Source organism: Staurois parvus, unplaced genomic scaffold (genome assembly GCF_062004578.1).
Source record: "Staurois parvus isolate SC_StPar_1 unplaced genomic scaffold, SC_StPar_1.0 ptg000025l, whole genome shotgun sequence".
NCBI classification, from domain to species: Eukaryota; Metazoa; Chordata; class Amphibia; order Anura; family Ranidae; genus Staurois; species Staurois parvus.
The window spans coordinates 25116601-25131892 of NW_028317821.1; the positions used below are offsets into that span (position 1 = coordinate 25116601).

At 40.9% G+C, this 15292-nt stretch overlaps 1 protein-coding gene across 1 annotated transcript in view; it reads right to left on the reverse strand.

Annotated features, from left to right (window-relative positions):
* CEP290 (centrosomal protein 290) overlaps positions 1-15292 on the reverse strand; it is a 239857-nt gene that overhangs the window by 137298 nt on the left and 87267 nt on the right. The window contains exons 23-27 of the mRNA XM_089652468.1: positions 12188-12290; positions 7726-7956; positions 5101-5274; positions 3646-3757; positions 1435-1640 (exon numbers count right to left, since the gene is read on the reverse strand). Coding sequence (XP_089508594.1) covers positions 1435-1640; positions 3646-3757; positions 5101-5274; positions 7726-7956; positions 12188-12290 — 826 coding nt within the window. The remainder of the gene's footprint in view (positions 1-1434; positions 1641-3645; positions 3758-5100; positions 5275-7725; positions 7957-12187; positions 12291-15292) is intronic.

Sequence of the window (15292 nt, forward strand, 5' to 3'; positions counted from 1 at the left end):
CTTCTGGTGGCGTCAGAAGCCTGCCTCCCTCTCACAAAACCCATCTGGTCACTTGCACTAATGAGGGAATAAGATCTCTTAAATGTTTAGCTAGTAGTGTTTAGCATATACCTTGATATCTGTGTTCAAAGTGAAACTGGCCAAAAGTTGGTTGGAGTAGTTATTTATTTGTGTATTTATTTTACATTTATGTATTCATTTATTATTATTATTATTATTATTATTATTATTAATAATAATGTATTTTGTATTCAGGTTTAAGTGTTTATTATTAATAATAATAATTTGTTTAACATTTTTTATGGGTTAGGGGGTTAAGGTTAATTATTATTTATTATTACATAGTATTTATGTATAATTATTTTTATTTACTTGTGTATTTATTTTACATGTATTTATTCATTATTATTATTATTATTATCATCACCCTAACAATAAATAAATAAATAATAAGAAAATAATAAATAAAATACTAACCCCAACCCAAACCCTGACCCCTAATCCTATCCCTAACCTAACCTTAACTCTAACCTCTTATCTTAACAAAAAACAAAATAATAAAAAATAAATAAATAATAATAATAAGAAAAAAAGAAATAAAAGCTGATGGAAAAGATGAAGCAGAAAAACCTGGCAACAAATGATGCAACAGATGATATTTTTCTCTATTGGCTAATAAAAAAACCGCCAAAGCTCAAAAACCGCTAAAAATGCTGTATGAAAAAATGTGCAAAAACTGGCAAAAGTCATGGTAAAATATGTGCAAAAAACGCTACGCTCAGATATGAATGGAGCCTTAAAGTGGTTCTAAAGGTTGAAGGTCTTTTACTGTCATGCATTCTATGTATGAATGTAAAAAACCTTAATGTGCAGCCCCCCCCAATACTTACCTGAGTCAGATCTCTATCCAGAGATGTGCACAAGAGCAGCGGCTGTCCCAGGTCTCTCTTTCCTCATTGGCTCAGACTCAGAAACAGGAGCCATTGGCTTCCACTGCTTTCAATCACAGTCAGTGAGGAGGGAGCAGGAGAGGGGTGGACTGTGTGTGTCATATGGACATAAAGGGCCAGCTCGGGAGCAAGTAATCTCAAGTTTCCCCACAGCAAGAGGTTTGCTGTGGGGGCACTCGGCAAAGGCAAGGGGTCAGAAGCACTGTCAGGGTACCCGAAAAGAGGAGGATTACTGCTGCTCTGTGCAAAACCATTGCACAGAGCAGGTAATTATAACATGTTTGTTATTTTCATTTTTATATTTTTGTACCTTTACAAACACTTTAAGCTAAATCTAGGTTCTTGTCCACACTAATACACAGTCATATTGTACTCCTAAAGACAATAATGAAGCTATGGAAGAAAATACATTTCCAAACATTCACTATATGCTACTTGCCACATTCCCAACTTTTATTCAAAAATAAGGACGAATAGTTCTTACCTCAGCAAACTTGAACTCTAGTTCAAAGTTACGTTCCTCCACTTGTTTTAAGGTAGTCCTCAAGTGCTCATACATCTTCTGGGAATGCTCTGCTCTTTGTCTTTCATTTAACTCTTTCATTTCCAGCATTGTAATTTTTTTGGAAATAGACATTATTTCATTATTGGTTATCGCTTTGGCAGCTTTGTCAATTGTAGCATTACCTCCTATAAGAAAACATTAAGAATTGTTTTATGTATGTAAAAATTGCCACAACTGCTTTTTTTTCTTTCACAAGACAATAAAATAAGAGATGAATAAAATATGAGATAAAAATTTCCAATCTGATTCTGTTATTTTCTTTTTTCCTTCATAGCTTTTCCTCTTTTCTTGTTCCTGCTGTCTATGCTTTAGGAAGTTTGAAAGATAAAAGTCACCTTAACAAATGAATACTTTGCGAACAGTGTTTTTGGGATGTCCTAGCAAATGGGAAAAAAAATACTTACCTTTTCTAGACAAACATAGGATTCTTGTACTCACTGTAAAATCCTTTTCTTGGTAGTCCGTTGAAGGATGCAGCAATTCAGAAACAGGGGTTATATGGCTGCCTACAGAAGAATTGGACACTGGCAAACAGAAAAAGGGTAAGCCAGCACCAGGACAACTCCTCCTACCTGCACTAAGAAAAGGAATGTACAGTAAGTATTAAAATCATATTTTCTTTCCTATTCACTAAGGGACTCAGGAATTTGGATACAGTTGGGATGTCCAAAAGCAATCCAACTGAGAAGTGGCCAACACAGAAACATATGCTAACAAGCCCAAGAAGAGCGCTTAGAACTGTCTGCAGCACAGAAATCACTTGAAGGACCAAGACCCACATCTGAACCAGATAAAGCAGAGCTCCATAGCATATAGGAAAAACTGTGATTACAATGAGAGGGAGGGCACAGAGAATCAGCCTGATCCTCAAGAAGATAAAAAAGCCCTCAGCAGAAGAAATTACTCTTCACAGAACACAAAACCTAAAGTAGTGAGAAACTGAGGTGTATCAGATACCACAGGGGAATTAGCAATGTTTCAGGGAAGGGAAACTGAACCAGAGACAGGTAACTCAAAAGGGGCTCTGTTACAGAACCCTAGCTGACACAGGGTGTGCAGCAAGGGGTCTAGTGGTGAGAGAAATCCAAAGGGAACAGGGGGAGCTGTAGAAATTAGTGTGGTAGTGCAAGGGAGAGCAGAAGGCATAACTGGATAGAGTGCCAGAATTACCCCAAATATAACCCTAATATAAGGGGGAACTCTGCATTTCAATGCCTGATTGACAAACAGCACCCAGTGGCAGGACTGTCCTCTCTTTGTCTATGTACAGACATGCTATGGCCGCCTTCTGGTGATGCAACTAGGACCAAAGCCTTAGGTACTCACAAAATGAAATATTTGGAGCTGATGAGCATCAGATGGCATGAAGGTGAGCAGGGCACGGTGGATGGACTGTAAGAACAAGCCAGAAATCAGAGTTCCATGTACTGGTTAGCAAAGCAGGAGCAGCAGTGAGATGATGTTTCCTCCACAGTGAATGGCATGACAGAGATCATGTATCATGCAACACTTCACCTAACAGATACACTCGCAGTAGCGAAAACCGGCGGTGATGGGAAATGTGAGAGGTACCCAGCCTCAGCTCAACCTACTTTACTCACAAAGCTAGTTTTCAGAGACAAGGTTAAACCTGGGGCTGTACCATGGTTCTGGACCTGAAAAGTGCACCATGGTTAACTAACACAGTGCACTCACACAGTACAGACCAGCACAAGCAGCATTGTAACAAGTAATCTTGATTGACGTCACAGAAGAAAATAATTACATGAAGAAGAGAAAAGAAAAAGCTAGCAAAAAGGAGTGTTATACTTTTCTCAGCAGAGCTGAAGAAAAATGTCCTACCTCCTAGGACACTAGCAAAAAACTGGGGAACACTGGGAGTAGAAAGGGTTATCCTGGGCTAGCAAGGTCAAAGATTAAACCAATATAAGCAACGTCTTGATGGACCTTAAATAACAAAGAGAAAGTGGCAGTGAAGTGCAGAAAGCAGTATCCACTCAGAAATTATATTGCAGCTTACAGTATTCAGACTAATGAATTATGACTATCTACTATGGTCTACTGACAATTCTGTGCATTGAATCATAGTCATATAAGCATGCAACACACATGGAAATATGCTCTACATACCCAGTGTACCTATGTGTTCCCAGGCTTGTTCAAGCGTGTTCAGTTTTTCTTTAGTGATTTCCAGTTCTCTTATGTAGGAAGTGATCTGTGATCTTAAGGATGTATTTTCATGCTGTTGAAAGGAACCATGAGATTAAATAGTTTTCCTTTTCACAGGGACACCAAAACTGTATACAGTTCATTTACTGTGAGTAAAAGTAGCTTTGCATACCTTAAAGCTGCATATCTCAAAATGGTGTTCCCGGGGTTTTATTTAGAAATCACGCTGTGACTTAGTCACAACTTATTAATGACAGCTATATTTACAGGATTCATCTCCTTTTTTGGAAATCCAGTTTAGGGATTATTATTGTGAAAAATAACCCAAAATTAGCTACTTAAGCAAGCACGATATCCCTTACATATGGCCACTGGTACGGTGCCCTTTCTATATGGCCACCGTTAAGGTGCCCTTTCTATATGGCCACCTGTAAAGTGTCCTTTCTATATGACCCCCGGTAAACTGCCCTTTTTATATGATCACGGGTATAGAGCCCTTTTTACATGGCCACCGGTAAAGTGCCCTTTTTACATAGCCCCGGGTAAAGTGCCCTTTTTACATGGCCACGGGTAAAGTGCCAATTCTATATGGCCACAGGTAAAGTACCCTTTTTTTTATAGCCACCGGTAAAATACCCTTTTTTATATGGCCACCAGTAAAAGACCCTTTTGATATGGCCACCGGTAAAGTGCCCTTCTTACACAGCCACGGGTAAAGTGCCCTTTTTACATGGCCACGGGTAAAGTGCCCTTTTTACATGGCCACTGGTAAAGTGGCCATTCTATATGGCCACAGGTAAAGTGCCCTTTCTATATGGCCACGGGCAAAGTGCCCCTTCTATATGGCCATAGGTAAAGTGTCCCTTCTATATGGCCACCAGTGAGGTGCCCTTTCTATATGGCCACCAGTAAGGTGCCCTTTCTATATGGCCACCAGTAAGGTGCCCTTTCTATATGGCCACCAGTAAGGTGCCCTTTCTATATGGCCACCAGTAAGGTGCCCTTTCTATTTGGCCACCAGTAAGGTGCCCATTCTATATGGCCACTGCTAAAGGGCCCTTTCTATATAGCCACCAGTAAAGGGCCCTTTTAATATGGCCACCATTTGGGCCCTTTTGCAATGATCAGTTTTATTCAGTTTTTCAGTTAAAAAAGGTGGAAGAAAAATTCATCCATTTAAATCCTGACTGACCACTCTTACCCTAGACACAAGGTGAAGAGTGTGTGTGATATATAACAAGATAAATTTACTAAACAATGCCAGTTTATACAGTATAAAATTTGTTGCTAGCTCTCCCTATACATATGCCCCTAGATTTACATCAGCTGGGCAGAAGTAATACTGGTCTGCAAGTTGTTATTATTATTATTATTATTATTATTATAAATATTACATGGTGGATGCAAAAAAGTTACCTCCAAATGCTCTAGGTTTGCTGTCCTCTGTACAAGCAGATTATCCTTCTGCAGCATATCCCTATATTTGGCAGTTAGCTCATTGTACTGTTTATTGGCCATTTCTAACTCTGAAGAAGGTACACTGTAATCCAAGGCTTTTTGTAAAGCCGCCATTTTGAAAGCAGCGATTTCCTGTTAAAGAGGAAAAAAAAGACAATTTTAAAAATGTAATATCTTTAATACCAAGTTTGTTTCCCATAATAATCAAGCAGGTTAAAATAAATGCCTGAATCAACTGTGTGCATGTAAGAGATTAAAAGATGGGCCGCACTCCAAATCATTTGTCATCAGAGAAGAATGCTATTATAGATAAATAGCAAAACTAATAAACTAAAAGAAAATTTTCTATATACAATGCGGTGAGGGGCCCTAGGGTTTATCATGGCTGTGGAGAAAATATATATTGCAGGTAAGTATAACTAATTCCCTTGATAGATAATCCTATTCTTTGCAGCCACCCCAGTAGCACAAGTATAATGTGTCCTGTTGGGTCAGATCTCTGAAAATTAAGGAAATGCTAGGATATACATTATATTTAGATGGGACAGTCAAATTTAACAATGTGTAAGCACTACAACAACACACAACAGTTTAACCTGAATACCAGGAAGAGTGAAAAAATGATGAATAGTGACAGAGGTACTTGACTTAAAGATGATGTGCAGTACACTGCCCTATGTGTTGTGTACAGTGAGGGTCATCGAGATTTTTAACATTTTGGTTATCACCTTCCCTTTATCACCAGGTAGCAATACCTGTCTACACTCTACACTGCAAGAAAGACTTTGTTGGATGGCCCTCTGTGATTAATTGGGAAGGCAATTTACTTCAAGAGGAGTAAAAGGATGAGAGCACCAAGCCATAGGGATTGCCCCAGATATGAATTTTTAGTTGTCATAATAAAAGGGTCTACGATTTACTGATTGTCAACTCTTGATATCCCAATTTAATTGTGATTGTTATCAATTCATACCTGGACTGATCCCTACAGCTTGGCAATCTCATCCTTTCACTTCATACACACTGAACTGCCATGGAACCATGCTGGGGCTCCAGTGGGCAGTAGAGAGCTTCCACACTATGGCAAAAATTTGATTTATGCTGGATGTTCACCAAGCCAGGTGCACTCTGCACCATCAACCAAGTCAGATTATTTTTTTACAACATATAAGACATCTTACCACCTTTCTTATTTGACTAACTAGGAGAACATTTTGCCTTGTGTGAGATTGCCACAAGCAACTTTGTCTTAAAGCTTCACAAAAAGAAAAACTTTTTTTTATTTTCAATAGAGTAAGGGAGGGCTATAACCCTTGTCCCCTTCTTGTCCTGTAACCATAACATGAAGTGAGAGGTAATCCCTCTAAAGTGAAAGTCACCAGAACTAGTGTCCCCATTGGAAGATTTTCCCTCTATTCCTGTTCTGATATCAACCCTGAATTTGGGATTTTCTTTTTACTTTCACTTTCAGTGATAATAGTAAACAGGACAAATATAGAGGATAAATCTCCCTAATGGTGGCAGAGGCAGCTATAAAACCTGACAGGGGTTCTAACTCCTCTCCACTGTATCTAAAACAAAAAATAAATGCCCTTAGTGACACTTTATGGCCATTACAGCCCTTTAATGTAGACAACAAAACAAATGACAGTGCTTACACGTTAAAATGATACAAGCATGCAAATATATATATTTTTCGCCAGCAAACGTCACAACATTATGTCTCTGGTCATATTAGGTATCCACAAAACTTGCAGCTTTCACCTTCAGGCTAGGCATCTCTTAAGTATATAAAAAAAAATAAGACAGACAGCACACTGGCATTGTAACATACCATTGAACAAAATGTATTGTAAGAAACAACTGGTACTTACAATGAACATAAAAATAGGCTCACCACATCAAATCCAATGGCAGCCTTCCCAACAGTGACACCTGGGTGTGATATCCCTCCTACTGACTTTCTCGCTATTAACGCTAACTTGCGTGCATGCTACCTTACACAGAGTTCTCAGGGACAGGGACTGTTCTTGAAATGTGTCAGCTAGAATGCCATATGCTCAGCAGTGAATGAGTTGGTAGGAAAGAGATCACACACAGATATCCCTGCAGGGAACACTACGGATTGGATTTGATGTTATAAGTCTATTTTTATCTAAACTGTTTGTAAGTTCTTTTTCCAATAAGGTTTTGTTGATATGTCACAATGCCAGTATGCTTTCCGTCAATTTTTCAGTAAGCCTATAACATATCCTAGTAACTTAATCTGCTGTGAATGTATATTACCAGCCAGTAATTTAGAACCCCTGACTGCAATTAGAGATTAATTGCTTTCCCAAATAATATGAATATAATAGAAAAATCCACAACAAAACACTAAAACCCATGTCTAGGCTCTGTAAAGATGTGAAAAATAGGTTTTGCACATACATCAGTTAAGACATTTTACGGTGTAAAGTCATACTGTTAAAGGAAAAAACATTTTACAAAGCATTTCATTTTTACATAGAAAACAAATGGTATTGAAATGGTGAATTACATTTCATCAGAAAAAACCGCATACCACAGGAACTTTCTTCATACCTTATACCTCTGCAGGTACCCGATTCTTTCCCCTACTGCAACCTCCATGTCAGATATGTCATCCCTGAGTTTGCTATTTTCTTTACGCAGATGCTGTTCCATTTCCAGTAAAGTTGTATATCGCCTGGTTAGGGACTTTTCATTTACTCTCAATACAGTCATCTTTCTTGAGATTTCTGCCAGCAGTTTTTTAATTTCATCTGGACCAATTTTTAATGATTCTAACAATTTCTGTTGTGGAGAGAGTAAGAAAGCTCATTAATAATACAAGAAGCAATCCATTAAAGATGGCATCCTCCAAAATGACTGAGGGGGACACTGATTAAAACTGGTGCACTCAGAATCTAGAGCAGCTGTGCATGGTAGCCAATCAGCATCTTAGGCTGGCCATACATTATACAATTATCTTCCAATTTTCTGTTTAGGTTTATCCTTCTATTATATGGTTTTTGGTAAATCTAAACCACAAATCTCCAGATAATTGTATAATGTATGGCCAGCCTTACTTCAGCTTGTTCAATTAAGCTTTGACAATAAAGCCTGGTACAAACACAGGCACACACGGACACAGGTGACTATGCAGTATTTGCACAAATTGTGTGTTGAATTGCCATCTGGTTGTGCAGAATCCTTTCCCTGGAGCACAGTGGCTTAGTGGTAAGCACCCTTGCCTTATAGCAATGAGGTCCTCACTTTGAACCCCAACCAGGGCACCACTTTCTGGAATTGTGCATGTTCACCCTGTGCTTGTGTGGGATTCATCTGGGTACTCTGGATTCTCCAAAGACATACACGTGGGTTAACTGGCTCCTGTATAAATTGGCCCTAGTATGTGTATGTATTTATGTGTGTTAGGGACCTTGCAAGCTCCTTGAAGGCAGGGACTTATGTGAATATGTAAAACGCATGCATACATCCTCCCCCCACATATATTTTATATATATAGCACTGTGCAAAGTTATAGGCAGTTGTGAAACAATGCTGTGAATTATGAATGCTTTCAGAAATAAAACTGTAAATTCCTCTATAGGTACGCTTGCACACAGTTTTTGAAGGAACTCAGCGGGTAGGTTGTTCCAAACCTCTTGGAGGAGTAACTACAGATCTTCTGTGGATGCAGGCTGCCTCAAATCCTTCTGTCTCTTCATGTAAAACCAGAAAGACTCCATGATGTTGAGAACAGGGCTCTGTGCGAGCCAAACCATCACTTTCAGGGCTCCTTGTTCTTCTTTACACTGAAAATAGTTCTTAATGATATGGCTCTATGTTTGGGGTGGTTTTTCAGCTGCAGAATAAATTTGAGGCCAATCACACACCTCCCTGATGGTATGGCATGATGGAACACACACACACAAAATATTGCCAAAAGGTATTCGGACACCCCTCCAAATAATTGGATTCAGCTGTTTCAATCACCTCCATGGCCACAGGTGTATAAAATCAAGCAGATAGGCATGCAGACTGCTTCTACAAACATTTGTGAAAGAATGGGTTGCTATCAGGAACTCATTGAATTCAAGCGTGGTACCGTGATAGGTTGCCACCTGCGCAAGGTCCATTTGTCCATTGACGTTTTTGGGTTTAGCGGTTGACAGGAGAACGGTACTTGCCTGACTGCATTGTGCAAAGTGTAAAGTTTGGTGGAGGGGGATTATGGTGTGAGGTTGTTTTTCAGGGGTTGGGCTTGGCTCTTTAGTTCCAGTGAAGGGAACTCTTAAGGCATCAGCATACCAAGATATTTTGGACAATTTCATGCTCCCAACGTTATGGTTACAGATTGGGGAAGGCCCCTTCCTGTTCCAACATGACCGCACACTAGTGCACAAAGCAAGGTCCATAAAGACATGGATGAGCGATTTTTGGGTGGAGGAACTTGACTGGTCTGCACAGAGTCCTGACCTCAACCCGAAAGAACACCTTTGGTATTAAATAGAGAGGAGAATGCAAGCAAGACCTTCTCATCCGACATCAGTACCTGACTTCTGGAAGAATGGCCAAACATTCCCATAGACACACTCCTAAACCTTTTGGACAGCCTTCCCAGAAGAGTTGAAGCTGTTATAGCTGCAAAGGGTGGGCCAACTCAAAATTGATACCTATGGACTAAGACTGCCATTAAAGTTCATGTGCGTGTAAAAGCAGGTCCCCCAATACTTTTGGATATATACACTGCTCAGAAAAATTAAAGGAACACTTTTTAATCAGAGTATAGCATCAAGTCAATTAAACTCCTGGGATATTGATATGGTCAGTTAAGTAGTAGAGGGGGTTGTTATTCAGTTTCAGCTGCTTTGGTGTTAATGAAATTAACAACAGGTGCACTAGATGGGCAACAATAAGACGACCCCCAACACAGGAATGGTTTTACAGGTGGAGGCCACTGACATTTTTTCCCCCACTCTTCTTGTCTGACTGTTTTTCACCAATTTTGCATTTGGCTAGGGTCAGTGTCTCTACTGGTAGCATGAGGCGATACCTGGACCCTACAGAGGTTGCACAAGCAGTCCAACTCCTCCAGGATGTGCCATTGCCAGAAGGTTTGCGGTGTCTTCCAGCACAGTCTCAAGAGCATGGAGAAGATTCCAGGAGACAGGCAGTTACTCTGGAAAAGCTGGACAGGGCCGTAGAAGGTCCTTAACCCATCAGCAGGACCGGTATCTGCTCCTTTGTGCAAGGAGGAATAGGATGAGCACTGCCAGAGCCCTACAAAATGACCTCCAGCAGGGTACAGGTGTGAATGTCTCTGACCAAACATTCAGAAACAGACATCATGAGGGTGGCCTGAGGACCCAACATCCTCTAGCGGGCCCTGTGCTCACTGCCCGGCACCACACAGCTCGATTGGCATTTGCCATTGAACACCAGAATTGGTAGGTCTACCACTGGCACCCTATGCTTTTCACAGATGAGAGCTGGTTCACCCTGAACACATGTGACAGACGTGAAAGGGTCTGGAGAAGCCATGGATAATGTTATGCTGCTTGTAATATCGTTCAGCATGACCATTTTGGTGGTGGGTCAGTGATGGTCTGGGGAGTCATATGCATGGAGGGATACGCAGAGCTCTACAGGCTAGATAATGGCACCCTGACTGACATTAGGGATCGGGATGAAATTCTTGGACCCATCGTCAGACCCTACGCTGGTGCAGTGGGTCCTGGATTCCTCCTGGTGCATGACAATGCCCAGCCTCATGTGGCGAGAGTATGTAGGCAGTTCCTGAAGGATGATGGAATTGATACTATTGAATGACCCCCATACTCGCCTGACCTAAACCCAATAGAACACCTCTGGGATATCATGTTTCAGCCCATCTGACACTGCCAGGTTGCACCTCTGACTGTCCAGGAGCTCATTGATGCCCTGGTCCAGATCTGGGAGGAAATACCCCAGGACACCATCCATCATCTCATTAGGAGCATGCCCGGACGTTGTAAGGCATGCATACAAGCACGTGGGGGCCATATCAGCTACTGAATACCATTTTGAGCTGCTGCAATGAAATTTCAACAATATGGACTACCCTGCTGCATCATCTTTTCACTTTGATTTTTGGGGTGTCTTTGAATTTAGTCCTCTGTAGGATGATAATTTTCATTTCCATCAAAAGATGGGGCATCCTTATGTTCCTAACACATTACCCAGTCCATATCAGTATAGATATCCAGCATGATATTTTTCCCAATTGAGAGCTGATGTGTTTTCAAAGTGTTTTAAGCAACACACACCTTCCCCCATTTTAAGCCCTACAAACACCTCTACCTTTATGTCAGTGCCTGTCTTGCACATTCACTTAGGGATACCACGTTATATGTGCTACCTAATTTTTTTTAAAAAACTGTTTAATATAAGGGTCCTCATCTGAATGTCCGAGTTAACCTATTTGGGAACCTGGCTGGATAGGATGAGTCACTTAAACTGGCTTTATAGTAGTCTTGCCCAGGCATTTACATTTAAATTTCAAAGAAACCTGGGATCACTAAAATCTAGGGTGTTTTAATAGAAACCAAGGCATCTTCCAATCCCTTCTGATTCCTACTCAAGTGAGGCCATCAATTACATTTGGTAGTCAACAGGAAGGCACATGTAGCATGTCAGAGAGTGACCATGCCAGTTTTGGTAGATATCTGATCATCAGACCAGCCCATGTTTTTGGAATCTTTGAATGGTCTGGGAGAAATCTGTAGTTACCTGCAGTCATTACCCAGCAGGGGCGGACTGACCATTTGGAAAATCAGGCACTGCCCAAGGGCCCGGGGTCAGTAGGGGGCCCCATGAGATGCCCCTGGTACCTTTTTCATAGGCTTTTTTGGAGTTTGGGCAAGGACACAGGGGCCCCATGATCCCCTATTGCCCGGGGGCCCCATGAGTTGTCAGTCCACCCGTTACCCAGTGTCTGCTTTAGGGAAGCCACCACATAAGGTATGGCAAACCTACACATTTGCATCAAATGTGTACTTACCATATATTCTTTTATTTGCACTGCATCCTGTTCTTTCTGATTTTCCAAGTTTGAATTTTCATCTTTAAACTTCTCTACTTCTTGCTGCCATGTTTCTCTTTCACTGTATCAATAAGAAACATATATGGGAGACATTGTTTTTATTTGTTATATTGTACACCTTCAATGAAGAGCCTCCCGTGTAATACAGCTTGAGCGATAAGGTTCACCCTCCACAGCAGTAGGTCTGTAGACCTACCTTTTTGTCACTAACCTTGGTCTATTTGGCTTAGTCTGCATCCAGCACATACTCACTATTCCTTGCTCTTACGCTGCTCCATTCAGCCAGCAGGATTAGGGAAAAATCCCTGTACAGGCTCCAAATCAACTTGTGGAAACGCACACAGGACTTAAGACTTCTTCTCAACTCATGTGACAACACTAGGCCAATCACGAGCCGCAGAGTGTTGTTATATGCTCACCTATGCCCAGATGCTCTTGATGTTACTTTACTCTCTGCAGGCAGAGCTAAGCAGCATGGGAGTAAGGAAATATGCTGATGTGGAGGTTACTAGTTAAGTGACCCTTTTGCATTACCCTACAAAAGGCATAAGAAAAGATCCCTTTAAAGAAGTATGTCTCTAGCGAGCCAAGCTAGTGAGCAGCGGTGAGCCTGAACCAGCCACTCCCATCCCTCCACAACCCAGAGCTCCAGTGAGCTCTGGAAGGGCAGAGCAGAGAGCCAGTGATGACAGTCACGCTCTCTGTTCAGAGCAGAGGGGAGAACAGATTGTTTAGCAGTATTTGATTGCTCAGTTCTCAGTGCAGAGCCAGCAGAAGAGAGATGCAGCATCAGATAGATGCTGCATCCACCTAGGTGTGTATGAATGTTTGTTTTTCTTTTAAGTAAAGCCACCTAGGTGTGTATGAATGTTTGTTTTTCTTTTAAGTAAAGCCATACTTCTCTTTTAACATCACTATAAACAAAACAGTGCAACAACAGAATCAGTATTTTATAATAAAAGTCGTTCTCCAAATTTTTAGTGTTCCTAACAATGTATTGTTAAGTTTCTAGGGGTGGATACAAGTTTTCCAGTTAGAAGGCATGACGTGCATCAAAAAGCATAGTTCATTTTCAGGCCTCAGTCATGTATGGGTGGCAGCAAGAGTAAGCCCATCTGCCCTAGATCTATGTGCAATGTTTATAATGGAGATATAAGGTATAGCATGGTGAGGGACACCTAATGTTTGTAGTATTTTTCATATATTTGGTACTACATACAATGGCGTAACAATAGTGTTATGAGCCCTTGCGGCAGCTATGGTGCCTGGAGGTGGAAGGTGGCCCCATTAGATGGGCAAATTAAACAAAGAGGATCTGTGCACTTGTAAATTTAACACTACTCCAGTACTGTATCAGTAAGGCAGGCTCTACACCAGTGGGTTGAACGAAAGAAAATTCCTCGATTCCCCCATCCACACTCAATGTGGATGGGAGAAAACCCTTCCATTAAGCCTTTGTATTGTGATAGCGGGAGACTTCTCCACCATCAAAATATACTGATCAGCACTACCGACTATAGCTGGCAGCATTGACTGGTAGAACATTTTCTAGCAGGCTGATTGTACACAGGTTGATAGATTGACTTGTGTACAACCAGCCTGCCCATAAATGGATCAAAATTCAGCCAGTTCAGCAGAGACCATGATTGGCCAGCTTAGGGATTGCAAAGGTTGCTGTTGTCCTTGAACTCTACCCCCCGGTGACAATTCCAATCATGAACAGCTGATGTCAGCCATAAAGGAGGAGACTTAAGAATTGTTGTTGCTAATCACAGATGCCTCTTTACAGGCTCTGCAGTAAGCGGAATATGTTTAGTTGTCCAAGCAGTGTAAATTGATTGCTTTCAGATAGAGAGACATACTCTATTTTGAATGGGAATCCTACGATCAAGTTAAAAAAGGAGTTACAAGCGTTGGTTGCAGAGGGATACTCCTGAAAACCTATAACCAAGAAGGAGAAATGCTTTTTGGTTCCAGTGGCTCCTCGTGTACCAGTAATTTATTATTTACCTTAGGTACATAAAAACCCACTTAACCCCCCTGGTAGGCTGATCATAAGCGGAATTGATTTGGTTACTTTCAGGGTGGGTAAGTATGTGGATTTGTTTCTGCAGCCATTGGTGATGGAAAACCCTTCGGTTTTGAAGGTTACGCTCAGGTTATTAATTTATTAGGGTCTATCACAGGGAGAGAAAATTATATTTTGGCGACCGCTGATGTGGCATCTCTATGCACTATAATTTTGCACCAACATGGGAGGGAGGCGGTTGAATATTATCTTTGTACTGATATGACATTGATGAGTCCGCAATGGAAGTTTATTCTCTCGTTGATGGACTTTGCAATGGGTCATAATTATTTTTGGCATAATGATACCTATTTTCTTCAAGATAGCGGAGTAGCCATGGGGGCCACATTTGCGCCCAGTATGGCCAATCTGTTTATGGCTAAATGGGAGGAGGACGTCATCTATAAGCAGCACAGGCCAGAATTGGTTTTCTGGAGAAGGTATATAGATCATGTCCTCCTTCTCTGGAATTGTGACTTTGATTCTTTGGGCCAGTTGATTGACCATCTTAATACCAATGATCGGGGTATTCTTCTTCAGCATGAGGCGAGTAACAAAGATTCATTTCTTGGACCTCAGGATTAGAATTTTGGAAGGTCAAGTATGTTCTTTAAGGAAACAGATCGTAACGGTTTCATAGATGTCAAAAGCTGTCATCATGCGGCATGGCTTAGATTGGTTCCTAAAAGTCAATTCTATAGACTTAAGAGAAATTGCACATTTCACAATGATTTTCTTGGTGAGGTTGGTTTTTTGAAACAAAGGCTTCTGGATAGGGTTATACCTCTGATGAGTTGGAAGAAGCCTTTCTCCAAGTTGATCAAAAAGACAGAGAGGCTATGTTAAGACCAAAACAAGTGGCACAAATGGATTCTTCATTTAATCATACTTTTTTTACCACCTATTCCACGCAGCATTATGATGTTAAAAGAATTCTTTTTAGACATTGGAATGTCCTTAAGAATTGTAGGGTTCTGGGCCCTTTACTCCCCGAG